General features: G+C 41.7%; 1 protein-coding gene across 11 annotated transcripts in view; it reads left to right on the top strand.

The window, feature by feature from the left end:
* Positions 1-4265: 4265 nt before the first annotated feature.
* Ldb2 (LIM domain binding 2) overlaps positions 4266-26528 on the top strand; it is a 329342-nt gene continuing 307079 nt past the window's right edge. For 6 of the 11 annotated variants that reach the window (XM_028765307.1, XM_028765306.1, XM_028765313.1 and 3 more), the window contains exon 1: positions 4266-4642. In XM_028765307.1, coding sequence (XP_028621140.1) covers positions 4511-4642 — 132 coding nt within the window. In that variant the 5' untranslated portion in view covers positions 4266-4510. The remainder of the gene's footprint in view (positions 4643-26528) is intronic. The other 5 variants (XM_028765305.1, XM_028765312.1, XM_028765311.1 and 2 more) reach the window with 1 other exon arrangement.

Genomic DNA, 26528 nt, shown 5'->3' with positions numbered 1-26528 from the left:
TCCATGATCCCTTGGTCTAGATGCTGGCTCTGTGTTTAGTAACATGAAAGCAGATGTTTAGAAGTCTTTCCCTTTCAGCACATCATGGCTGCACCTTGCACTTACCAATTAGCCAAATGTGTGTTGAATGAAAGGCAGACTGACTGATTAAGGCATGGGCCCTGGCAAGGAAGGAAAGAGAGTGAGCCCCAAAGAGGAGTGAGGAAAGTAGTTTTCTGAAGTGAATGCACCTGAGTAGAAGAAACTGTCAAGGATGTCAATGAAAGGGGAAAGGGACCAATCAAGGTCAAAGATGGGACCTTGAATGGTGAAGATCCTCAGAAAGGCAGGAAAGATCCAGCTGCCTTAAAGTCTGGGTAGGGGCAATAGCTTACCAGAGATGCTGGTTTTCCAAAGGAAGATAAAGATGAGAACTGGGCTTGGTGAAATCCTTCCCTGTTTGAAGCTGCTGCAGGGAAAGTGAAGCAAGAATTCTGTGTACTAAATATACAGAACTTTGTTTGAACTTAGGTTCTGAGCTGAAACAGCAGAGTGGATGCTTAGGGTACATAGTCAATGTTCAAAATGCAAAATAATATGTAAATAAGCATGGTGCAGTTGTCCAGGGCCATAGCATAGTCACCTGGATTTCTACTTGCTCGTTCTTTGATGGTATACAGACTCCACCACGTTGAATTTTCCTTTTTACATTAAAGGGCTGATAAACACTTGATTTCCTTGACTTGTGGTCCAGAAAGAGAAGACTTAAAGCTGATCTCTGGAGCAGCAGGGAAAGAAGGCAGGATGGAGGCAAGCAGAGAGCTGATGTTGCAAAGTCAGCACTCAGCAGGGGCTGGAGACTGTTGACAATGAGGCTGATGGGAAGGGCTAGATTAGGTTTAGAGAGAAAAATCTAGACTGAGAAGGGGGACTGCAGAGTACGAGAATGTACAGGATGAAGAATAAATCCAGGCCAAGAGCATTCTTGCCCCTCTACTCCTTTCCACATTTCAATAGTCCATACCCCTTAGTCACCTTTAATGGCCACTAGGTGCTCTGAGGATGAGGAAATGCTGAAGACCAGTTTGGCAAAGAGTATGTGAACCTTGTCTCTAATACGTCCTCACTGCATGTCCCTGGAGAACTTTCTTAGTCTCCTGCAGCCTCATTTTCTATATCTGTAATATGGGGATAGTAAACAAATCAGCCCCATAGATCTACTGTGAAAATAACTGACAATACTCTCATTCTGAGTTCAGTCTTCAGCACAGAATCTGGCTGCAGTAAGCCCTAACCACAGGCAGCAAGGGTTCCTGTCCACGTGGAAGTTCTCAAAGGAAAGAATATAGAAAGTGCACAGCTGACCCAAAGGGGAAATTATTCTTTTATCTCTCACTTTAATTTTTCCCATCACAGCATGCCCAACATGAAATGTTTCTTCCTGGTGTTGACCATCTGAGATGTCTTCCTCACAGTCGCTAAATAGGGTAGCCTTTCTGCTGTGCCAGCTTTGACCTGCCTGTGCTCTTTAGCTCCTAAGCTAAAAACAGGTACCCCAATAACCATAACTTTGCTTGAGCATATAGGTGAGAGGGCCCTTATAAACTACTTGCTATCACTGTCTCTTACAGCAGGGGTGATATCTGAGGGAGGTTCTGGAGATATCTCTACCTACTGTGGAAATCAACTGAATTAAGTAATGATGAATTAGACAAGGTTAGTATATGGGGTAGTGAGTTGGCTCTATGGTAAAGGTATTGACCTCAGAAACCTTGATAGGCTCCCTAGATTTCATTTAAATGTGGAAGGAGAGAATCGGCTCCCCAAAGTTGTCCTCTGACTTTCACATGCACTTCCTTCCAACACACAGTAACAGTAAATAAAATTTAAAAGGTTAATGCATAAGACAATAATTTAACTGAGGAGAATGATGAATGGGTATCCATAGGTAAAGAAGGGACAAAAGCATAAATGTGTCACACATGAAGGAAAAATAAAAGATTGCAAATAAATAAATGACGAATGAATGAATGAGTGAGAACCCAAGGTCTTCTTAAGCCTCAAGTGCCCTTGTAGCATGAATGTAGCGAACTCAGACATTTTTCTACTGGTAATGCTTTCTTGCTAAAAGCGAAAGCATGGAATATGGTCAGTTTCTGTTTTCTATGCTGAGCATTCCGATTGGAGAAAGGATGACTGCAAGCAATAAGATCACTGTAAATCTGTGAGCAGAGGACCAGTTTGGAGTCTCTTGAAGGCGCAGAGATACAAATTCATGGAACAGGAACAAGCCTCGGAAAGTTGCATGTGGAATTTTTAGGGACGAACAGCAAATATTTCCAGTGATAACTTGGAGCGCTTTGCAAGAGCAGTCCCAGGGTAAAGCTTGCCTGAATCTTGCACATCTCTCTCTCTCTGAGGGGTTTGAGCACTCCTGGGCTGCACACAGCTGCCTAGGAGCTCCTTTGACTCTAGCTCTGACATGAAGAGGTAAATACAACCCCAGGCAGGCGCTGAGCTCTAGAAATGTCTTTACTTGGGGAGTTTATGCACAAGGAACTGTTGGCTTCTGCAATGGCCGCCATACTGAAACATAAATCACAAGGAATTTGTTTGAAATCTCGTCTTTAGGAGGTTGTGTGTTTTGACAAACCTTGCAGCAAATTTGGCCCAGCTTTTGGATTTGTAATGAAACCTGAAACCCAGCATACTGGCCTGCCTTGGGGTCTCCAGACACATGTTCTCTGCAGCCTAAGAGTAATAGCTCCTCTAATCCCATCCTGGCAAGGGACGTGACTGTGTTGGGCTGCACCGCTGGAAGTTTGGGGTGGACTCCGAAAAACGTTTCTTGCAGGTGGGAGACAAGACTGATCAAGACAGCACCTTGGGAACATTTTTACTCCTGTGTGTAAACTGAAGAATTAACAGTGCCCATTCCTCTGTTGGCTAGTAACTCTAAAATACTCTAAAATACCCCAAGCCATGACTGGGGCAGAAAGTTAATTAATCTGCTTATTAAAAAGAAGAAATGTCTCATTTGCATGCATTTGCATCCAGGTCTTGCATTCATCTTGTTTTTTTGTGGTCCCTTCCCCTTTTCCTCCTTAAAGCCTATGATGACTTAGCTAGGTGTGAGCTTCATTGGGTTTTCTGAGGCTTGGCTTTGTTTAAGTGTCCTGTGTCTGTCTGGGTAAGCCTGGGGCCAGCGCAATTGGTTCTTTCCTAGATTCCCTAATTCTTTGCAGCAATTCCCCCCTCCCGTGGGCTATTTGGGGTTTCTTCTAGTTGTCATATAGCATGATTAAGATTTATAGACTTGGCCACTCTTGGAAGGAAGCAAAGACCTTGTCCCCATCAGAGTTGGGCATGTTACTTGGGGGGGGGGGGCAGTAAATTCAATTATCTGCAATTTCTTATTCAACTGAATTTTCCATGGTCGTTTTTGTGGGATGCTTTCTCCTTTCCTTTTCATATCTTACTGAGCAGTCTCCTTTTTTGGATTCTTTTCTTCTCTTAGAAATATCTCTTAGAAGAGATATTGCCTCTTGGATGGATTTTCGAGGGTTCCACATTCAGATCAGGGTGATCTGAGACTGTGCAGGTAAGCTGAATGTAGCCCCCTAAAGCCATCTACAAAAGGGTGTCAAGCTCTTTTTGGGAGGATAGGAAGGGGGCTGGGCATCTTAGTAGTTTGGAAGGCAGGGGGAGGGGAATGCTAAGATACAGCTCAGCTCCCTATCCGAAGTACAGCAGGTACAGCCAAAACTCTGCTGGGAGATGAGGGCCCAGAGAAATCTTCCCAAGGGAGCGAATCACCAACCCAAAATCAGAGGGACCAGAGTGCCAGTGTTGTTGTGTTTGGTAGTCATCCCATTTCTGATACATTACAACAGTGTGGCTGTCGGGGCGAGAGGCTCAGGCAGTGGGTGAACCCACCTCTATGCTAACAAGCTTAGCAATCAGGCTTGCAAGGTCTTGGCTAGAGGGAGAAAAAATTAAAACTCAGCCTTAGACCTCTTGTCAGACTATGAGGAGAATTATATTTTTGAACTAGTCTACAGTGTGGACAGGAAATGACCTCTTCACCAACTGCTTCTTTAAAAACAAGCAGTTGGAGCCTCTAGCTATCCAGCTCTCTCTCTCTCTCTCTCTCTCTCTCTCTCTCTCTCTCTCTCTCTCTCTCTCTCTCTCTCTCCCCCTCTCCCCCTCCCCCCTCTCCCTCCCTCTTTCCTTCCCTCCCCTCCTCCCTCCCAACCTCCAACCTCCGCTCTCCCTCTCAGAGCTCCAGTGCTCCCTCCCCTCCCGCGCTCCCTCCCTCCCTCCCTCCTCGTTCCCTCTCCTCTCTCGCTATAGAGGGCTCCCACAGCACTTCCCAGCCAGTGTGCTCAGCCTGCCTGCCTGCCTGCCTCTGTGTGTGTGTGTGTGAGCGAGTGTGCGTGCGTCTACTTTGTACTGTGAAGAACACAGCCCATGTGCTCTGCATGGACGTTCCTGATACTCTATTAAGCTTGATTTTCGACAAGCAGGCAAGATGTCCAGCACACCACATGACCCCTTCTATTCTTCTCCTTTCGGCCCATTTTATAGGAGACATACACCATACATGGTACAGCCAGAGTACCGAATCTATGAGATGAACAAGAGACTGCAGTCTCGTACAGAGGTAAGTTCTTCAACCTTGGCGTGTGTTTGTGGATTTTTCTCTTAAAACTGTGCATGGGCTTTTCCTGGGGTTCTTAGCTGAATTCCGTGGGAAGTGTCCCACCAGCTACTACCACGTAGGTAGAAATAAGCACAGTAGGATGAACCCACGAGTTTGAATGCTGGGTTTCCAGCGACAGTAACTCTTGGAGCTGGGGACAGTTTCTGCCGGAATCTTAGAATCTGGAAATAGACAAGCCAGCACTTGGTTCACATGCAGAGTCTCGAGAAATGCAGGTTTCTCAGAACTCTGATGTTTACAGGCTTAGAGATGGTCCTGTTTGTTGAGATATAAATTGCAAGAGATTTTGTGCATATCTGTGTCTGTGATGCGTGTGTGTGTGTGTGTGTGTGTGTGTGTGTTTATCTGTGTAATATATACATATATTCACAAGTTCCAGAGGAAGTCTGGTTTGACCTGAACTTACTTTTTCAAAGTGACTAAAATTGAGGTAAAAGGGACAAGAGAGGAGCCTTGTGTACTTTTCAGAACTCCCTGGAGGTGGGGTCGGGAAACACACGTTTGCCTGTTTCTGTGTTAAATTCAGAAACAGGTTGACTGAAGGAAATGGGGTTCTATTCCTTCTGGTCTCTCTGGTGGTTGTGTCTCCCAAGGCTCTCCCTTGAGACAAGAGTTAGGTCCCCATTCCAGCCAGGAACAGTTCAGTACATTTGGGATCTCCAGAGAGAGGGAGACTGAGCCTCTCAGGCAGAGAGCCAGTCCGGGACTTCTTCAGAACTTTCCAAATGCAAAACTCCAGACCCCTCTTTCACAATTAAAATATTTAATTTTTCTCTGGGCTGGCTGAGTGGCAAAGCGTGCTGCAGCTGGATGCTCATCTGCCTCTAAGTTGGGACTTGGTGTTGAAGTGTTTATTGTAGGTGTGTCAAAGTCTCTTGAAGAAATAGAAGTCTCTGGGAATTGAGTTTTCTCTACATAGTACAAATACCCATAGGTGTCTTGCCCCAGAGGTGTTGGGGGAATAGCTTTGGTAGGTATTTAGATTGAAGATTGACTTTTAACTCTGAGAAAGGATTTGATTAAGTTTGCATGATAAAATAAAACACACTTGCTTGGAAGTGTCTGCAGAGCCATAGAGAATTCCTGATGTTTAATGTATTGAATAGGGCTTACAAGCTGATGTGACCTGCTTTCTGATTGGCTAGCTGCTGGACAAGACCTTGTAGGGTTTTTTGGTTTTTTTTTTTTTTTTTTTTGCTTGTTTGTTTTTTGTTTTTTTAAAGCCTGGCTGTCTTTATCACTGCTACTTTCTTTATATGTTAATGCACCATGTATGTTAAATATAATTGCTGGCACTTTGCCTCTTTCTAGAAGCCAGAAGCTCCTGTACAGTGTAAACTCTTGCATTTAGAGTGCTGAGTTCTTGGCAGTAAACAGGATTGTGTGCATGTGTATGTGTGTCTGTGTGTGTTTGTGTGTGCATGTGCCTATGGTGTGCTGCTTTATATGTGTGTTACAGCTTGTACCTTCTATTACAATCTTTGTAACAATGTGTTGAAATCTTCAGTCTCTGTCTAAGCTATCAGTGGCAGAGCCTGCTTTCAGAATTGGGAAGATTGGGAATGTCTTAGAGTTGAGGTACTCAGTAATAGTAATAAAATGTTGAATTTTTTTTTTAAAAGCAACGGTCACAAGGAATCAATAAAAAGTCACAAAATAAAAAGTAAAACTAAATACAATTTAAAAACCTCTTTGCTAAATATAACTATTTCTAAATAACAACAACAACAGCAACAATAATAGAGACCATAGGCTGTGATAGATTAATTCCTGAACACAGGATTGAAAGACAACCTGTGTACTGCTTGCATGTTAGAAAGTTGTTGAGGTTTTGTGGATAGTGCCTTCCCATACTCCTGCTGGTTGAAGCAGGGTAGCTATTCTTGGGTTCTGGGTGCCTCTGAACCCTCCCACAATGCTGGGCAGCTAGCTTTGAGCTGGGAGACCTCCCATCCATCCTGGTCCCCATACAAATCCCTAAGATGGAATAGATTCCCCACTGTTTCATGTTTGAGATGTTTGGAAAGTGACCCATTAGTAGTATGCTTTTCCAAAATGACACATTAATCTTTCTTGAGAGCTAAATCCAAGAACTTCCAACTTTTAGATTACAGGCTATGACTGCAAGATTTTGCTCTGACTAGAGCTGCAGAACCAGGAAAGGCGAGCTTGCTTTGACAAATCTTTGAGTTTTTAGCTCTTCCTGACATCAAAGTACTGAGAGCTAATTTTCAGTGTTTTCTGGAACAACCTCCATACATGTACCCTCTTATTAAGTCTTTCAAAAGTAATTATATACATAATTACATTGACACCTTTGTCTCAGCCCAAGAAATATATCTTCATAGCATTAAAAAAGGACAATAATCATTAATTGCTTCTACTGTATATATATATATATATTCATATTCACATTAAATATTAAAATTTGATAGTAATGTATACTTAGAGGAAAAAATAGCTTTGCACAAAAAGTTACAGGTAGCTTTACAAGTGGTCCCTTTTTACAAAAATAAGGCAACCTGAATAGAAACTGGTTACAGTCACCATATACTGCATCTGTTCACACAAAATTTGAATGGATTGTAGAGCCATCACCTTTACAATTTAGTCAATGCCTACAATCATAAACATTCTCTCACACTCTGTCTTTTTCTTCTCACTGTTATGTGCACGATATACTATTATTTTATTACCTCCTGATCCTCTCTCTCTCTCTCTCTCTCTCTCTTTCTATCTCAACTTTGTATTCTCTTTGGAACATGTACTCAACTAAGAAGAAATTACGATAAGTAATTCTAAAGACCTCTCTCTTTTAAAAACAAAAAGTAGTAAATTAGTGCAGGTCCATGACGTCACTCACTACCCTTGTGTGCTTGACCCCAGGATATTCATCCATGGACGTTTCTTTCAATTAAGTCAATGTGCTTCAGACACTGGGTTGTATTGGTTTAAGGAGCACTGGGTTGAGAGTTAATATCATTTCTAGCTTGGTCCTGTCACTAACTAGTGAGTGGGAAGTCTGGATTTCCTCACCTGCAAGTCTCCTGCCATATTCCTTGAATTTGAAAGCTCAACCTGGTTTGCCATATGAGAAAGTAAGTATTAAGAAACAGGACTGCAGACATTGTGTTCTGTGGGTGGTATTTAGTTCAAACTTACAAATGGTAGTGAAAGAATCAGCTATTTCTGGGGAAAACTTGCAAACCTGGGTCCTGGCAGGCTTGGCACAGTTGGTGCCAAGAGAGTAAACCATTCCTGGAATAAGTAGGTTTTCAATTAACATTTTCTGACTAGCAAACCTGGGCTTCCTGGAGTTAAAGGGGGCTGGGGGATGTTAGAGAGGACTCCCAAACCCCTTGCCATTGGAATCTCAATGACAGCTCTGCATCTGTGAGGGGCCGGGTACCCCCCACGGAGCTAAAGTTGCTGTGGGGCATCTGCCTCTGAAAACTCTCACCTCACATTGCCCGAATTTGTTTTATTATCATGAGGCCATTTAGCTCTCTAATCTTTGTGGAAAAACAAGAGTTTAAGAGCCAGTGACCTAACCTCTTTGGAAAAGAATATGAACCCATTAAAAAGCAAATAACAAATATTCAAATCTCTTTTAAATGCAGATGCCTGTTCTAGGAAGTAAAATCTCTTCACAACATTAACACCTTAGTAGATTTGGGTAAATGTGTGAAGTCCTTGCCCCACCCCCACCCACCAAGCTCTCACTTTAAAATAAAGCTAAGAGAAACTTTGAGATGTACCACTGTTGGGCAGTAGAGAAAGTGTTACATTTTCCATGTAGCACAATACCATAAATTGACCCCCCATGTCTTCCAACGTCCACTAATTTGAATGGTTACACTGTGCAAATTTCTTTTGGGAGAACACAGCTACACAGTTTCGACTACACACGTTAATTTAACATGGCACAGAGATTCCAATCTGATAGGACATAAAAATATCTTCTAAAGACTTCAGGATTTGGTCTGTGAAAAGCTACAACAAAACAAAAAACAGCCACTAAAAAAAAAAATCCTGAGGTCTACACTGTGAAAGAAAAATGTAGGTGTGCTGTCCGAGAGTCTTGGTGAATACGAATTTGAGAGGAGAGATTGACTAATGTTGGATTACTGTAGAATTTAAGTCAGTTCATCAAACTGACTTACACAATTCTTTGTTACTGTAGATAAGTTCTCAGTGTCTTATTTCTTCAAAGCCAATGACCAAGAATGCTTCTAGTTCAAAGAAAATGTTTTGAACTCTATTTTTCCCCACATCATCACTTCACTAATTTTAATACAATTACATAAAACAGCAGTAACCTGCGGTGTCCTTATGTTGTGAATTTTTCTTTTTTTATCAACAGTATACATCCTATTGCGAATGGGAAAACTGTGACTACTACAGAAATCAGTTCACAGGAGGGTTTTAGTCTAATTATAGTCTTCAGTTTTATACCATTTAATAGGAAGGCTTCAAAATGTTTGAAGACCTTAAAATTTAAATCGACTGTTTTTTTTTTCACCCTTCCTCAGCTTAATTTTAAACCGCCCTGGGATGGGTGACAGTGTGTGTGTGTGTGCTTCGCCCTCTTTTATTTCGGCTCCATTTGTATATACTCAGTCCCTGGTTCCAGCTTGTAGCATCATGTTTATTCACGGAAAAGCTCACTACCCTTCATGGTTCCCGTGGAACATGGACCAAGCAGGTTAGCTTACTTTGGATAGGTAGAAAGGAAGGAAACTGTTTTTTAATATGTTTAGGTGATCTCTCCCCCTAGGAATTCAGAGGGAAAACTTGCCAGTATCCTGAGCTACATTATATGAAAGACTTTTCAATGTTCAGTAGAAGAAAGAGGGCTGCCTATGGCTTTCTGAAGGGGGTTGGGGAGGGCTGGGGGAGGGGCAGGTATTAGCAAGAGCAGCTATTTTGAACATGTTAAATGAAACCAACAGTGAAGCTTTTAAAAAACCGGGAACTTCCAAACTCCTTGTTTTTCAAGCCGCCTTCATGGCTTCAGAAAACAAAGTACAGGGCTTGTGAACACAGTTCCCTTCTCCTGAGGTTCCCCCACCCCACCCCGTTCCCTTACTATGGGAACTGTTTTTAATTAAAAATTGCTGCAAACTAACAATTCTTAGCAAGCCAAGAGGAAAGAAAAAGAAGAAGAAAAATATCTTTCAACTCCCATGCAACACAGATTCTTATCAGGTGAAATCAACACACATTTATGAAGTAGATTTTAAACATAATGCAGCTTTTTGAGCATTTCCTGTTTTGTTTGTGTTTCGGAAAGAAATTGATTTAAATTGTGTGGAGAGTATTGCTACAAGTTTCCTCTTATTGCAACCATTCCCATTAACTTATTTTTTTTTTCCACAATGAGAGCAGAGTACCCCTTTCAGGGAGTAAGCAAACAAAACATAAAACAAACAGCTATAAACATCCCCTTTGTAAGCGGCTAAGGGCTGCATTCACAAACTTTTAAATGTAGATTGAGCTGGTAGGCTTCAAAATAAGAAGTGATCACAGTACCATCTTTTTGAAATATCAAAATGCACAGCATTAAGGAAATGTTTAACTGCCATCCAAACTATGTCCCCCCTGCTATATTGTGGCTATGACACAGTATTTTTTTTTCATTTATTTGAGCCTAGAGTTATTTTTCTTTTAATGTAGATTCTGGCAGCATCCATCAGAACATAGGCAAGTCTCAATATTTAAAATTCAGTTATCCTTTCAAGAGTTCCCACCCTTCAGGCTCTGACAACAGAGCCTTTTCTGTCCTGTAGAAGCTTGTGATTGGGTGATGGAAGGAGACTTAGAGACACCGTGATGGATTTGTGGCAGTGTATTGTGGGTGTCTTCTGCCTAGGGAAGGCCATCCCGAAAGGCAGCTGGAATTGTTACTATCATTTGTGGCGCGTTTACACTGTTGAGGGTAGTCCTTGATGGGACGTGTGCTTCCTGCTGTATTTCTGCTGAGAGGTAAACTGGGTGAGATGTTTAGATCATTTGCCTTAGGTGACCCATGTTACTGCTACTCAGCTTCAGAGTTCTTTCCTCTCTGATGTCTCTTGAAATAGGTTCTATCAGCAGGAGTCTTGTTTCACCTCTACAAACGTTTTTATTGTTGTTGTTTTGTCTCGGGACAGAGTAGACTTTCCAAAGGAGCTTAGGGAGTAGCTCCCAGGTATGATCTACATGACTGATCTGAATTGGTATAGAGGAAGATTCTTCTGTGTTTGTTTGTTTGTTTGTTTTCTCTGAGTAGCCTTGGCTGACCTAGAAATTGCTTTGTAGACCAGGCTGGCTTTGAACTTGTAGAAGTCCTCCTGTCTCTGCTTGTGTCCCTGAGTGTTTCAATTAAACACGATCATCACCATGGCCAGGCAGAACAGGATTCTGAGAAACTGTCTGAAAGGCCAGGATAGAGAATAACACAGGTGGGTGATTGGGAAAGACCCTGAATCAATCATGTGCCCTATAGAAAAATGCTTGCTGAGTTCATTTTACCAGAAAGGTCTCTGGAACTGTAGATGCTTATGCATGGCCACCTGGTAGTTTTTTTTTTTTAAATACATATTCATAGTTTACTTAACATATATTTACTTTTCTCTCTAGTGGTTAACTGCTATTTGGGTTGTCTTTTCTGGTTTGTTCATTGTGTTTTAGGGAACAATATTCCAATGTATAGCTCTGGGTAGCATGATACTCATTATCCGGTCTAGCCTGGTCTGACACTGAACTCGCATCAGTTTTCCTGTTTCAGCTTCCTTGGTGCTGGAATTATAGGCATAATCCACCAGGCCTGACTCTGGATTAATTTAAACAGTAGCAGAATGACTAGAGACAGGATTGCAGCTTTGACGGTTTCTCAGTTGGCAAGAGGAGCCAATATAAGTATTAGGAGATTAAATTGGAATTCAAATTTGGACAGCATGGGCATCCTTTGCAGATAATCAGTTCGGAACAGGAGGGGACACGACTCCTATGTGTGAGTTTCTTCTTGTCCCATTCAATCCATTCCCAAACTGCAGCAAGTGTGTCTACAGCTAATCTCTGTAGTTCTTCCTGGGAGAAGCAGTTTCTTTCCCAAGTTAGCAGCCCACTCTGGCTATCTTTGAGGCCAGTGTCTTTATAGTAGATGTCTGCCTCTGACTAGAGATAAGTCAAATCTCCTCTTTTGATGCGCTGCTGTGCCTGGTATGCATGCATACTGCTTTCCCCTTAAGAGATAAGGGAGAGAGGACAAAACTGCTTAAGTCCCCGTAGGAACATCCAGGAATCTCAAGGGGCTGGACTTTCTAGCTTCCCACATGCATACCCACAGGTAAAACCCTGTTAAAGCTGTGCAGATCCTGGTTGCCCACGCCCTGTTAGGGGATCTGCAGCTACACTCTACATTAATATCAGCTGGACCACATCCCATCAGTCTCCTTTGCAGTTTCAGCCTTCCAATTGCAAAGAGAAAGCATAGGATTAGAGAGTGGGCAGAGCCTTTTGAAGAGGGTCCTTCCTTGTCCTGGTGATGTTATGGTCCCCATCTTCTTCTTTTCTGGAGTCATGTGGCCTGTCCTTTCTGCTCCCACTCCACTTTACAATCACTTCTCCATAGAAAGCCCAGGTGGTATTTTTGGTGCTCTCCCCTCCCCCAGGAAAACCATCTAAGACCCTACTCTGGCTTCAAGGCCAATCTACCTATTCCCTTTCTTGCCCAGAGGAATCTGTTAATTTGCCCCGTTGCTCAGTGTCTCATCTCAGCCTTTGCCCTCCATTGAGGACTAGGCCAACAGCTTCCTGTAGAATAGCTCATATCACTAATAAAACACATAATTTGGATTAGAATTTGCCTGTGTGATGGCCTTCTTTACAGGTGATCAATTTCATATCACAGGCACATACACACACAGAGCGAGAGCCAGAGAGCGAGAGCGAGAGCGAGAGAGAGAGCGAGAGAGAGAGAGAGAGAGAGAGAGAGAGAGAGAGAGAGAGAGCCACAGTCTCAGCACATAGGATCTTCTCTGATGATCAGTTTAAATATCTCCTTCTCAGAGAGGTGTTCCTTAGTCTTGCTCAAGATGGATCATGCTGGTCACCTTTTACTTACATGCCCTCTTCATTTGCTTTATAGGAATCTTTTATACTGATATTTGCTGCTGCTTTTCCTTCTGGCTCGCTCCTTCTGCTCCTCTTCATCTTCATCATATTCATAGTTTTCTAATTTTGGGGGAATTTAATAGTGTATCTTGATTATAGTCAACTGTCACACCCACTTCCTCATCCCCTCCAGACTTCTATTCCCGAATTTAAAAACAAAACAACAAAACCCAAAACATCAAGTCTGTGCTGATTTTATCCTCCTGGATATGAGGTTATCCAATGGACTGGTCCACTTACTGGAAGGCTGTCCTTCAGTTTTTGCTTGTCCTGCAAAGAATAAGAAGCTCTAAGAAGGCAGGGACATAGTTGTCCTGTTATAGGATGTTATTCATCCCACAGCAGGTGGGTGACATATTGGGTAAGAAAATTAAGTTGCTTTGCTCTTGTTTCGGGTGACATGGCATTTGCCATACATTACACAGTGCAGTTGTCTGCAGTTCCCATTGGAACCAATCAGGCAGGGAGAGATTGCCGCCTGTAGAACATGGTGATCAGAGAAAAGAGACCCACCTCTGAGAGCCTGGGTGGTAGGAGTCTGTGTGAATCTTCTGGCTTCTGATTAATATGCTTGTTAGTGATTCTAGAGATCTTATTTGGTATGTCCACAGATTTCTTCTAGTCTACCCTTCTCTCTTCTTCGCCTCTCTCCTCGCTCCTTCCCTCTTCCCCTCTCCTCCTTTCCCTTTCTGTTCTTCCCTTCTCCCCCCACCTTCCCTCTCTCTAGATCTACCCAAGGCTCATAAAGATTGCATTTCCTAGATCATTTTTGCATTTGCAGAACTTTCTTCCAGGGGCCACCAAGGAACTTACCTGAAGTGATTTGCACAACAGAAAATATGGATAATTATGTCAGTTTATGGTGCTGTCTATAATAACACTGCATTTGCTAACTATATGGTGTGTGTTTAGGAAGCCTGCTTATTCCAATCTGATTGGCACTTAGCATTTGTGTATGTGTGCAACTTCTGGTAAAGAAAGCATGAAGATAATAACAATAATAATTAATAATAATAATAGGTACTTTTTTATTGTTGTTGTTGTTTTTATTATTATTATTTGTTTTTTTCGAGACAGGGTTTCTCTGTGTAGTCCTGGCTGTCCTGGAACTCACTCTGTAGACCACGCTGGCCTCGAACTCAGAAATCCGCCTGCCTCTGCCTCCCAAGTGCTGGGATTAAAGGCATGTGCCACCACTGCCCGGTATATTATTTTATTATTATTGCCACCATACCCTTTCCCATTTCTTGGGAAAGAGAGAGCTCAGCATCAATGATGTTCACAATGAGAGAGATTTAGGTCTTGTGCCTATCTCCTACTTGCTGTGAAATTGTGGAGAAGTTCCTTGACTTTTCTGAACCTTGGTTTCTTAGACTGACTTTTTAATGCAGTGAATGGCAGATACATGTACCATGCCTGGCATGGAATAGGTGCTAGGTGGAGCTATGGTGGTTGCAGTGATGTACTTGTTCCCTGATCATTCAGTAAGTAAAATGCTCTGAGCAATGCAAAACTCCAGCTTGGTATGCTCACCCAACTTTATGAGCAGAACTTGCTGTGACATTTCCCGGCTGTGTGCTGTTGGTTCCCTCTATGTTTGTGAGTTTTCTCTTAGGGCTCTTCCCTGCTGCGTAGAGGTGATAACACAGTGATCGTACACTATCGTGTGGAAGAGTGATAGCTTGGTGAGGTGCCCATATCTCCCCCAAGCCCAGTTCGTTACTATCCCTTAGAATACCCATGGCTAAGTATTAAACGTTGACCAATATATGAGGTCATGTGCACTCCATCTTTTTGGGAAAATGCTGGAGTTAGGGTTTACCCCATCTGAGAACTCAGTGGAGACATCTGAGCATCGACATGATCCTCTTCATCATGGCCTCTGTGGAGCTAAGCAGCAGTCCAAAAGAGGGCTGGGGAACACAGCCCTGCTGGCCTTGACTCACCATTTATTCTGAAAAGGAATACCTCTGAACATGCATCTTGTTATGGCTACTCCAAAGGAGCTGGGAAGCCAGAAGTAGTACCCTCTATGTGGCTAGACTGAAAATGGCCTTTTCATCAAAACATTAGGGTACTTTACGGTTTAATCCTTCATACAAGTAAGACTCACACTGTGATCAGGGATGCACCAACCTGTTCTGTGCAGTCTCTCTGGACAGAGGGATCATGTTCATTGTACTCTTGACATCTGCCCTTGCTTTCCTTTTTGTTGCAACATTGTGCTTACCTTCCCCCAAATTTCACCGTGGACGACCCTCAATTGTTTACGTAGTGAATTCTGCATACATATATCTGTTGATGCTACATGACATATGTCTTTCAATACTTCATCCACCATGCTCTTGTGATTTTTTGTTTTAATTACTTATTTTTATTTTATATACATTGCTGTTCTGCCTATTCGTATGTGTGTGTGAGTGAGTGCCACATTAGCTGGAACTGGAGTTATTGAGGGTTGAGACCTGCCATGTGGGGCTGCTGGGAATTGAACCTGGGTCTTTTGGAACCATGGCCAGTACTTTTAACCACTGAGCCATCTTGCCAGCCCTCATACTTGTGATTTTTATTAAGAGTTCTGTGTCAATAAACAACTATTATCAACCTTTCTGGAGATAAATTATATTTCATAGTTGGAATATATCAAATTATTTGTAGATTACTCTCTCTCTCTCTCTCTCTCTCTCTCTCTCTCTTTCTTTCTTTCTCTCTCTCTCTTCCTTCCCCCCTTTTCTGATAGAGCTTGTTAAATTTTGCTTCCTAAAGTAGGTCACTTCTTAGGACTCATGAGGATTGTATCTTGATACTAAAAAGTTGTATAGACAAGCAAAAGTCCAGCCAATAAACCAGGCAGACCATTTGGCAGCACACACAGTAGCATCCATTCCTATGTCTTATTGTTTTATCCATGATTAATCTGAAACTGGCTGAAATTTCTAACGTAGAACTGGAATGAAGCAATTGTGCATATCACCTGCTTTTAAAGGCTTTGATTCATCAATGCCTATTGCTTTCAAGTTACTGAATCCTCAACTTTTCAAGCTGGAATAGATGTTGTCGACTCCAAGTCGTAATTCTGAAGTACATAGTCCAGACCCAGGTAGAGTTTCCCCTGACTATAGAGAGGTCAACTCAGAAGTCATATCTGGTTTTGCAAGACTTACTCTTAGAAACTAGAACCAAGCCTCTTGCCAGCTCCCAGTGTGGCCTGGGATCTCAAAACATCCTGCATGTTCCAAGCTTCTTTTCTCTTCTTTTTGTTTTTCAAACACCTGAAATGTAGTTTTGCTCTGGAATATAAAGCTATTGATGCTAAGAAATGCAGAAATAAGTCATATGTTTTAATCTAAAATTATTTTTTGCTAATTTATTTTAAAAGTCATTTCTTGTGCTTTAAAATATGAATTTAAAAAATTTTAAAAGCACCCATATGTTGTCAATGTAAAGAATTTATAAAAATGCAAGTAGGATAAGATGGTAAATGAATATCCTCTTTAATTCTGCCATGCAAATATTGCTGTTAACAATTTGGTTTTGGATTTAAAGCATCATTTGTATTTGTAGATATGTGGAAAACTTCACTTTCTTGGGAACACATTTTAACATTCCTTTCTATTTAACTTTTGTATTACATATTTTTATTGATTTATGTATATGTACCAATGTACCACATGCCTACGAAGGTGAGAGGACAACTGAAAGCAGCTGGCTTCCAGCATTCAGGCATGGGCCCTGGGGATCAAATCAGGCAGTAAAGCCTGCTATCATGCATCTTTACCCGATAAGCCACCTCATTGATAGGCCATGCAAACCTTTTTAAATTCAGCTCTTTTAACTAAAATAATAAACATTTTACCAAGTCCTTAAAACTTCTTAAGTTGTTTTATTGGTGTTGTCTGAATTCTGCAGGCTTCTGTTTATTCTGTTTTTGAAAACACAGGCACACACACACACACACACACACACACACACACACTATTTGGTTCCTTTTACTGTAGTTTGTATTCACTTTGATATTTGGAGCAATCAGCCTTCTCCCCCAGCAACATGGAGGAATGTAAGTGTAAAGGAATTAGTTGAATGTGTGATTTCCAGTACCATTTAATGCTAGTCAGAAACCCTGAGTCCAGTGTCCTTTTTGAGAAACTGACTTCCCCTCCCCATTTGAGGACAGATGCTATTTTTCCCCTGCATTTCTTTCTTTTGTATTATTTCTAAGTGAAGAGGCAGAAAGCCTCATACAAAGGTCCATAAATCAAAAGAGTTTTGCACAATTCATTGGGAAAGAGGGAGCTGAAATTAATGTTAAGAATCAGTGTTGCTCTAGAACTGGTTAGTCTGGGTGTTGTGGGTTAATTTATGATTCTGTTTGAAGGACATCTTTTTCCTTCAAGGAGAAAGAGTTGCCTCTAAATTGGGTTATGTCATGAGGTGTATGGAGTGCTATTTTCTTGCTCTCACAGAATTGAAGGGATCCTTGGAGTCAGATACTAGCTTATTCATGCCCCTATTTGTCCTCACAGCAATTGATATTAGTTAGCTATGTCCAATGCCAACCTGTTTTTAAAAGGCACATTTCCCAGAGCCTAATACTTTGTAATTAGTCTCTGAGTTATCACGGTCTTTATGTGGGCAATATACACACTACAAAGCTGGCTCATGCTCTGTGTATCTATGACAAGAAAATGGCCAGTTGTATCAAACCTACCCTGGCATTTGCATTAAGTATTTAACTTGTTGAAGCCATGCAAATTATTTCTTTGCTTAGTGGTTAAGCAGCCTTAGGAGAGTCAATGCACCTCTCCGTGTCTTGATTGTCCTCATGGGTAGTAGGTAATGATGGTAGACTTATACGTCTTTGTTATGAAGATTGTCAGAGATAAGTACTACAAAGTATTTAGCACAACACTTGTATCATAAAACCATAAACTCCAGCTACTACTATTATTGTGCTTTTCAGTTTGCTATATATGCTCCATCTTCTGTGCATGCTCTTCCTGGTCCAGGGACGGACAAGACAGTCTTCCTGTCTCATAGAGACTTAGTGAGGAGAGAGTAGTTTTTTCCTGTGAGAAGGAAGTCCTTGAAGGATAGATGGGAATCTGTCAATCCAGAAAGGATGTTTAAAATGGTGCTTTAGGTAGAAGGAACACAAATGCAAAGAAATTGAGCATTGAAAGGTGATGTTATGTTTGAAGAGTGGGGCTTTCTGTATAGTTAGGGCTTAGAGTAGAGATGAATATGTCTCTGTGGTATGAGTGTGTGTGCCTGTGTCTATGTGTGTGTATGTGGTGGTGGTGGTGTGTGTGTGTGTATGATATGTCTATGTGTGTGTATGTGGTGGTGGTAGTCTGTGTGTGTGTGGTGTGTGTCTATGTGTTTGTATGTATTGGTGGTGGTGTGTGTGTCTCTGTGTGTCTGTATGTGTGTGTGTGTGGTGTGTGTCTATGTGTGTGTATGTGGTAGTGTGTGTGTGTGTGTGTGTGTGTGTGTATGATGTGTATGTATGTGGTGGTGGTGGTGGTGGTGTGTGTGTGTGGTGTGTGTGTATGTGGTGGTGGTGGTGTGTGTGTGTCTATGTGTATGTATGTGATGGTGGTAGTGGGGTATGTGTGTGTGTGATGTGTGTGTGTGTGTGATGTGTGTGTATGTGGTGGTCGTAGTGGTGTGTGTGTGTGTGTGTGTGTGTGTGTAGGATGAGGTTGTTGAAAGTGGTAAGAAATGAATGTGAGTGGATGGTGAACGACAGAGTGCAGATGAGTTTGCCATGCCCATCCAGGCTGCTACCTAGTTACTGTTCCTTATGCTTTAGAGATGATAAAATGGTCTTCAGTAGAGTAAACAGTGGTTTCCCTTCACTGTGACTTGGTTTTCCCTTCTGTGAAAGGGAACATCAGTCATCTCCCCTCCATAGGGTTGTTTAGGATCTATCAGGAGAATGGTCCTTTTGGTTCTTCAGCCAAACCCTAGCATGTAATATGAATTCGGTCAGCACTGGCTTCTACGGTCTGACAAAGGGAATGAATGGAGGTGTGTGGGTCCAGAGAGAAACTATTTGCTCTATCTTCACTCACAATAACTGCAGAAAAGGGACTGCTGGCTGCCTCGTTTCTTCAGAGGAAGGATTTGGTAGATGGAGAGATGCACAAAAGAAAAATTATACATACTTGCTGGCTGGCTGTGCTATTTTTAGACTTGTGTATCTGAAGCAAAGGATAAATTTTCATGTTTTTTTTAAGATGTAAAATTACTATTAGCCAAGGTTATATAATTTGCCCAGTGATGCTCTATCTTTGTGTTCCACTGAGGTCCCCAGTGCCTGGCAGGGAACCCCCAACAGCAATTTTGGAGAGTGGGTCCTGGGTCTGCAGCTCTGCGTCTTTTCCCTCTCAGTAGAATTGGGAAATTTGGAGAGAAATCAGGGCTTGATATGGTTTCTGGGGATTCTTCCTCAGCTGGCAGCCAGAGTGACCTAAGGGTCCTGTAGTGAAAGGATACTGTATCAAGGGAGAAGAGAAATGCAGCAAGCTCTGCCCTGCCACAGTCAGGGAACGAACTTGAATGTCTGAGACTCTGTTTCTATGTTGGTAAAACACAAAACCCAGTGAGGTCTCATGAGAAGAACATCCCTAGCCTGAACAGAACAATGTAGACAGATGACTATGCTCAGATCTAGATGGTATCTACTCTCCCCCCAAAAGATCTTTCCTCTTTGTAAATTGCCCGCTTGCAGTCTTTGGTTCACTTGGCGATGGTCTGTCTGGGATCTCTCATCTCTTCCTCTGTTTCTTAAGCTAAGCTGGTAACCTTGGAGAGGCCTTTCCCTTTCCTGTGCCTGTTTCCTCCTCTGCTTTCCCTGGATTAGACCTGAGAGAAACTCCAAGGTTATGTCTTCCGCCTTTGGTGGGACTGAGGTGGACTGTTGATTTCTGTTTTAAGTCTGCTACTTTGAACATGACATCAAGGTCCACAGTGAGCTTTGGGGTTCCTGAGGAGCCTCCTCTGCCTGCTTTTCTCCCACCTTCTTGGGTGAGGAGAATCTTGCTGAGCCAAGGTATGTGGAGGCTCACATTTCTGCTCAAGCTGGCAGAAGCCTAAAGACCAAATGCACCATGCACCACACATTGGAATCTGCACCTAGTAGGAGTCCCAGAGATTTGTTTTTCCCTGTCACCATGAAAGCAGTGCAAAATGCACGGTGCTCTACAATTACAGAGTTCACAGGGGTGATCTGGACTGTCAGATTTTCTAGAGAGGTTAAAATTCGTCTGAACCAGGACTAGGAAATAAGCTTAAGTAGTGTTAGTTTATTCTGCAAAGACTATTAATGCCCGTTGGCTAAGTGCATTAAACTGCTTTGAAATGATCTCTTGTGCGTACTGTTTTAGACACTGCTTGCTGGGAGGGTGATTTAAACCTTTATTTTTTTTTCCTGGACTCCAAACTTTGCATTTATCTGTTGAAAAAAAATACTGCATTTGAAACAAATAAACATGAAAATATAGTTTATTATATTTCCAGGCGTTTGTCTGAAAGAAAAAAAAATATGTCAAGACATTTATAGTTAGGAACTGAAAGCTCAGCCTTAATTCACTCCATTGTATTTATCAGGAGCTCAAACCTATATAATATTACCCACTCTCTAGAGACTGCCTTAAAGGGATACCAGATACTTTGGGTATAATGAGAGGATGGGAGAAGGGAGGAGGAGTGGATGGGAAATGGTTTCTAGTCCTGTGGCTTTTTGTTGTTGTTGTTGTTGATTTTGTTTTTTTTTTTTTTGTTTGGTTGTTTGTTTTTTAGAGGCAGGAGAAAGGCAGAGAAGAAAGGATTCTGCTGTTAGTCTTATTATGACTTTGGTTTTAAAACCATTTAAGAAGTAGCATTCACAGTGGCACCCTGCCGTGTCTGGGATTGAACTAAACTGGCTTGTTCATTCATCGGTAGCTGCTGTGTTTTCTTTATTATGTGATCAGGGATGAAGGACCACAGGGAAGACCTGTCCTCAGGATGCTCTCAGCCTAGCAGGGAAGACAACCAGTTAGACATTTAGCTATGATAAGAGCCACAGGTGTGACGGCATGAGGGGTTTTGCTGAGAGCAGTAAGAATAAGCATTCAGTAAGGACTGGGCTACTGAGACACATTCAAAACCACACTCATCTGGATTCCTCGTCATCACATGAGTTATGGTCTGAATATGTGTATGTTTGATCTGGGGCACCATTTACTTGCTGATGATGTTAGGTATCTGGTGCTATTAAGAGAAATGGAGCTCCCTAATCAGCTACAAAAGGAGACAGAGGCAGGAAGCAGCAATGTCTTGATCATGGCTATAACCAGATTCTTTAACACATTGGAATCTAAACCTGGAGTGAAGGAGAGAGAGGGAAGGGGCTCTTCCTCTAAGCCCACTTGAAAGCTAAGATGGTTCAAAATTAATCCCTTTTATCTTCCTAGCCATGAGAAATTGTCTGTGAATAGGTAGAAAATTTAATCCTTAACAAGGCGTTGACCATAGCCCATAGCGATTTTGTGAAGCTTCAAGTTATTACATAGTGAATTAAAAAAAAATCCAAATCTTCCTCTTGCCTGTGGTGTATAGCTAGAGGATACTAAGAGAACTCAAGGAAAAAGTAGGTTGTCCAAAGCTTTGACTCTATAAAGCTAAGGTCAGGGACTAGCTGAGGAAAATACAGGGACAATGATTTTTTTATTCTTGGGTTTGTTTGTTTGTTCATTTACATGACAGGGTTTCTCTGTGTAGCTCTGACTGTCCTGGAACTCACTCTGTAGTCTAGGCTGGCCTTGAACTCAGAGATCCATCTGCCTCTGCCTCCCAAGTGCCTTGATTAAAGGCATGAGCCACCACTATCAGCGGCTAAGTTGAGTACTGACTCTGTGCCCAGTCCTGTGCCCAGGTGCTCTTGCATCGCTGATTCCATTGAACCATATGCTTCTGATGATCCCTACCTTTTAGACCATAAAATCAAGACTGAATGCAACTGTGCCATCTTCCCAGGGTTTCAGAGTCAGGGAGAAGTGCTCTATGGCTTGATCCAGACTGCCCAAGTCCAGAGAAGAACTTTATGGCTCAACTCCGAGACCTTCTAGACAGTGCTGCCTTCATTGATGGAGGAATTGGGGCCTGAAGAGATCTCATGTTTCTCAGGGGCTACCATCCTCCACCGGGAGCCTAAGTATCCATTATGAGGGTCATACCCCTGTGTATTTCTTGAGCTTAAGGAGCATACCTGTGTCATTAACACAGAATCCATGAAGAAAACAAAACAAAACAAAAAACAAACAAAAAAAACAATAACAAAAAAGTCTAGAGTTTTCCGGAAAGAATGATGAATACCAGAGAAGAAAGCTCTGACACTTAAACAAAGCCAGTGGGATCTAAATGTTGTCCTTTATGCAAATAGGCCTAATATCTGTCTTCCATGAAAGATATATATCCAAAAAGAGCTTAGAAGCTTTTAGGGTCACATGATTGCAGGGTGGCTGGCTGGAGAGTCCAAGTATCGGGCACCATGGCAGCAGTGCCTTCAAGTACAGAGTAATCTTCATATTTTTAGACTGCTTTGTGCAGAGGTCGACCAAATACCACTAATCCTGTCCTAGACCTGTGTGTTCAGTGACATATTGTGTCTTCATTATCTCTAGCTAGCATGCTTTTCTTCCTAACAGATCTAAATCTTTTATAGACGTGAAGTTTTAGCTCATGTTAAAGAACAAATGACGGCTGGTAGGATTGCTCAGTGGGTAAAGATTTACAATATAAGCCTGATGATCTGAAGCCAGCTTCTAGAAATATCTGTAATATGCACACATCTGCAGTGCCAGCAGCCCATGGTGGGATAGGAGGAAGAGACAGGAGACTTACCTGGATGCTTTCTGGCCAGGTACTCTATAGAATATGGCATAAAAGAGATATATAGGGAGAAAATCTACTTCAACAAGGACTGGCAGGAGAAAATGAGTTGTTCTCTGGCCTCCAAGAGTATGTGCACACACATTAGCCAAATAAACAAATAAATATATTTTTGAAAAAGAACGTAGATGATTTATAACATAAACATATAGCATAAGGTGTCAAGGAGGCATTCTGAAAGAGAACTGACAAACGTTAAGCCCCTTTGCCAGGAGGCTCGGCCATCTCTTGTTCAAACTGCAAAGACAATCAAGAAGCAAAGTAAAGCTAAGGATATAGTAGGGCTCACATCATGTCTGACTAAGTAGACAATGCTATGAGTTCAGATCGTTATTTTTCTTGAATCCTAATATATGGGTATACATCCTCCTTTTGCTGCAGGTTTAGGGGAGGGTTTACAATTGGAATACCATTTTATATACATTTCTCTGGCTGTTGAATGAAAGTTTGTCAGGACTCAAAGCAGATGAAAGAAGTCAAGAAAAGGATGTTATCTTGTCCGGGTAGAGGTGATGTCAGTCTCGGTAGGTAGGCAATGGCTCGGCCACGGGGTGCTTGGTAGTATAAACTCTGACATTGCTGGAATACGAACGGAAGATATTTTCTTGGTTTCACCACCATCTGTTCATGTCTGCAGCACTTGCCTGTGATGTCAAGTTCCAGGCAGTCTTCGGTGTAATGATGTACACTCCACCTACTTCCTAGGATCAGACTGAAATGGCCATAGCAACATGACAGAATGCCCACCAACTCTTAAACCCCGGGATCCTCTCTGCCTCTGCTGAGCTACCTGCTGTGTTGTTACCTATCCTCTTGCCTGTCTTGATTCCTACTTAGCTTTAACTTAGATGAGCTTTAACTTCATCACTTCCAATTTGTTCAACATCGTTTGTTTTTTGTTTGTTTGTTTGTTTGCTTGTTTTTGTTGTGTTTTTTTGTAAAGCAAAGATAAAATGTTTATTCTCTTTGCCATTTTTTAGTCTCATTTCTCCTGAGTTATTAGTGGTCCCATTCTCCAGTGGCTCTTGTTGTTGGAAAGCTCTCACAATTCTCTCAAGCCCACTGCCACTTTGTTATCCTGTCTTGCTTTTCTCCAGAGGTCTTAAGTGTGGCGTTAGAGTTTTCTTTTATCCACTATCCTCATCTTCAGATATAAGAGTAGACACTTCAGTGTTCCGAGATTGCTGAGCAGTGTCTGGCACAATGGAGGGACTCAACCAATGTTGGATAAATCTTTCCCTCTTATTGGATCCATAGACTCTTATGCCTCCACTTAGATTGTTCTTATACATGTTTTCTTTTCTATAACCTGTATCCATATATACAGATATCTAAATCTGGGCTTCCTCAAAAAGACTCACAAAATCATTGATTTCGCTGTGGATATATGATGTTGACATGCCTTTATATCTTTGCTTGTCAGTTCAGGAAGCTTGTAATGATGTAGTTCCTTTTAATAAGTTGATGGATGAGGACCAACAAGATGGCTCAGCAGTCAAAGACACTTGTTACTAAGCCTGGTGAGCTGAGTTCAATTCCTGAGACCCCTGAGACCCACATCGTGGGAGGAACAAACTGATTCCCATAAATTGTCCTCTGACTTCCACAAGTGTGCCGAAGCATGTGCAGTCTTTCTCCACAGAAAAGAAAATAACTTAACAAGATCTACAACAGACATTGACAGATAGCTTTAGATGCAATGGAGTCTCTCACGATTTCTGTATCTCAATAGGGCAGGAAAAGAAAAGGGTTTATGGTAGCTAGAGAGTGTGTGTTTATCGCATGCACAGGACTGTGCTAAACCCTAAAGATGCAAAGATAGCTGGAATTGGGCGTGAGAGTGAGGAAGAGGTTGATTTGCAAGGAGCCTCCAGAGCTCCAGCTAAAAGTCACATGATCAACCTGTGTTGGAAGTAGTCTCCAAAGTGTGGCCTTGTCATAATTTTTCAGCTATGCCTGGCATGTTTTTCTCACCAGGTTAATGCTAAGTATAAATGAAGACAACAGAGCTGAAGGTATTTTGAATGAATAAAAGCACCCTACTATTTCCACATTGAGAAACGATCACTGATTCAATAGCTGAAAAAGCTGGTACAATGGACAGAACATTCATTTAGTGAGGATCAATAGAAGTAGTTGTTTCTGGAAATAGCCTGTTGTTTGCTGATTACCATTAGTTACCATTACCAGTCTAATACCTTTTCCTCTAATATACCTAGAGATTTGTGATGGAATTAGCTATGCAAATTGAATTCTTAAAAAAAAGCTCTACAAACCTGTATGTTATATTTATAAACTTTACATTGTACTAAAGTCAGCAAATGTCACAGAATTAAAATCAGTAAATGCAAAAGTGGAGGTTTCCATAGCAACTGTAACTACCCATATTGCATGTAAAATGGAATGTACATTAGGATTTACATTTAATCATCTATTAGTAGGAAAAAAAGTCCCATATAGAACAGGTGCAATATAGATTTGTTTGTGTGCTTATAGAAACATTTTATCTTTTAAATTTTAGGTTTCATCTCCAGAAACTCTTGTGTATATTCAAATTTTAGGCTTCTCTAGGGAAGATGAATTAGGTAAAAAAAAAAATTAGAGAGTATTAGGACAGAAAGAAGATATATCCTCAGACTTCCATACAGTACACCACTGCCATATATGTAACAGTCACCTTGGTAGCTTTCATGGAATGACATAGACCTGGATGCTAATTGTTTATGAAATTCACACTTGGGGTACTTACAAACAATGTCACTGGGAGCATAGTCACTTCATCTAAACTTTCAGTCCATCAACATGATTTAGGGACTCTGAGTTGATTGTACAAGGACACATGGGAATATGGCAGGGTTGGAGTCCTATGTGTATGTCAGAGCCAAAGCTCACTAGTGTTTTGCCTCTGGTGTTCTTGTTGAGTTTTGTGTCTTGTTCGGATGTGTCTGTTGTCTAAGACTGAAGGTTCTAGGAACCCGCCTTCTCGCATCAACTGACTGTGGAACAAAGAGGAGGATGCTGGGCATGTTGTAGACTAAGCCCTCTGTGTGGGGACAGTGGCATTAGTGTAATGCAGGCTGCTTTCACGCAAGCATCTCCAGAAGTTAAGCTCTGACTTTGACTTGTCATGCTTGAGAAGGCAGTCCTTGTCTCTGTGCTGCCTCCTAGATCCACCCCTCCCTTCTGGTGCAGCATTCTGAGTCATCCACAGCAATACTGTTCTTCCTCCTTCAGGTCAGTACGTATCAGACGACTGTATATAGAGCCTCTGCAGTGGAACAGAATTTTCCTTTATAAAATTGGAAGAAATTCTGCTAGTGACTAAACATATGATTCATGCAAAAAATATGGTTGATTTAAAAAAATTTAAAGTAAAATTAATCCTAAGTTTTTTTTCTCCTCACAGACTTTAATATTCTTTGGTATTACTTGGCTTTGCTCTAAATTCCCTGAGTCAGAAGGTCTTCAGGAGGCTCTCGGCTTATTATATAGTAACCATGGCAATTAAAATTGGTCTGATGTCAATCACTTAATTTTTATATAGTTTTAGGAATAGAACTACATTATCTGGTTACACATAGATCAACATACTAAGAGCCAGAAGCAATGTACTGATCACAACCCCTTAATGGGATTGTATTTAATAACTTCTTGATGTTAAGTCTTTTCCACTTCCCTTCCCAGTGGCTATTTGTTGGGAAGTTTGAATGCACATTCCTTATTGTCCATTCTT

This window comes from Grammomys surdaster, unplaced genomic scaffold (genome assembly GCF_004785775.1).
Source record: "Grammomys surdaster isolate TR1022 unplaced genomic scaffold, NIH_TR_1.0 150, whole genome shotgun sequence".
In the NCBI taxonomy this organism is placed as follows: domain Eukaryota; kingdom Metazoa; phylum Chordata; class Mammalia; order Rodentia; family Muridae; genus Grammomys; species Grammomys surdaster.
The sequence above is the reverse complement of the archived record's forward strand: the minus strand, read 5'-3'. Positions and strand labels throughout refer to the sequence as shown.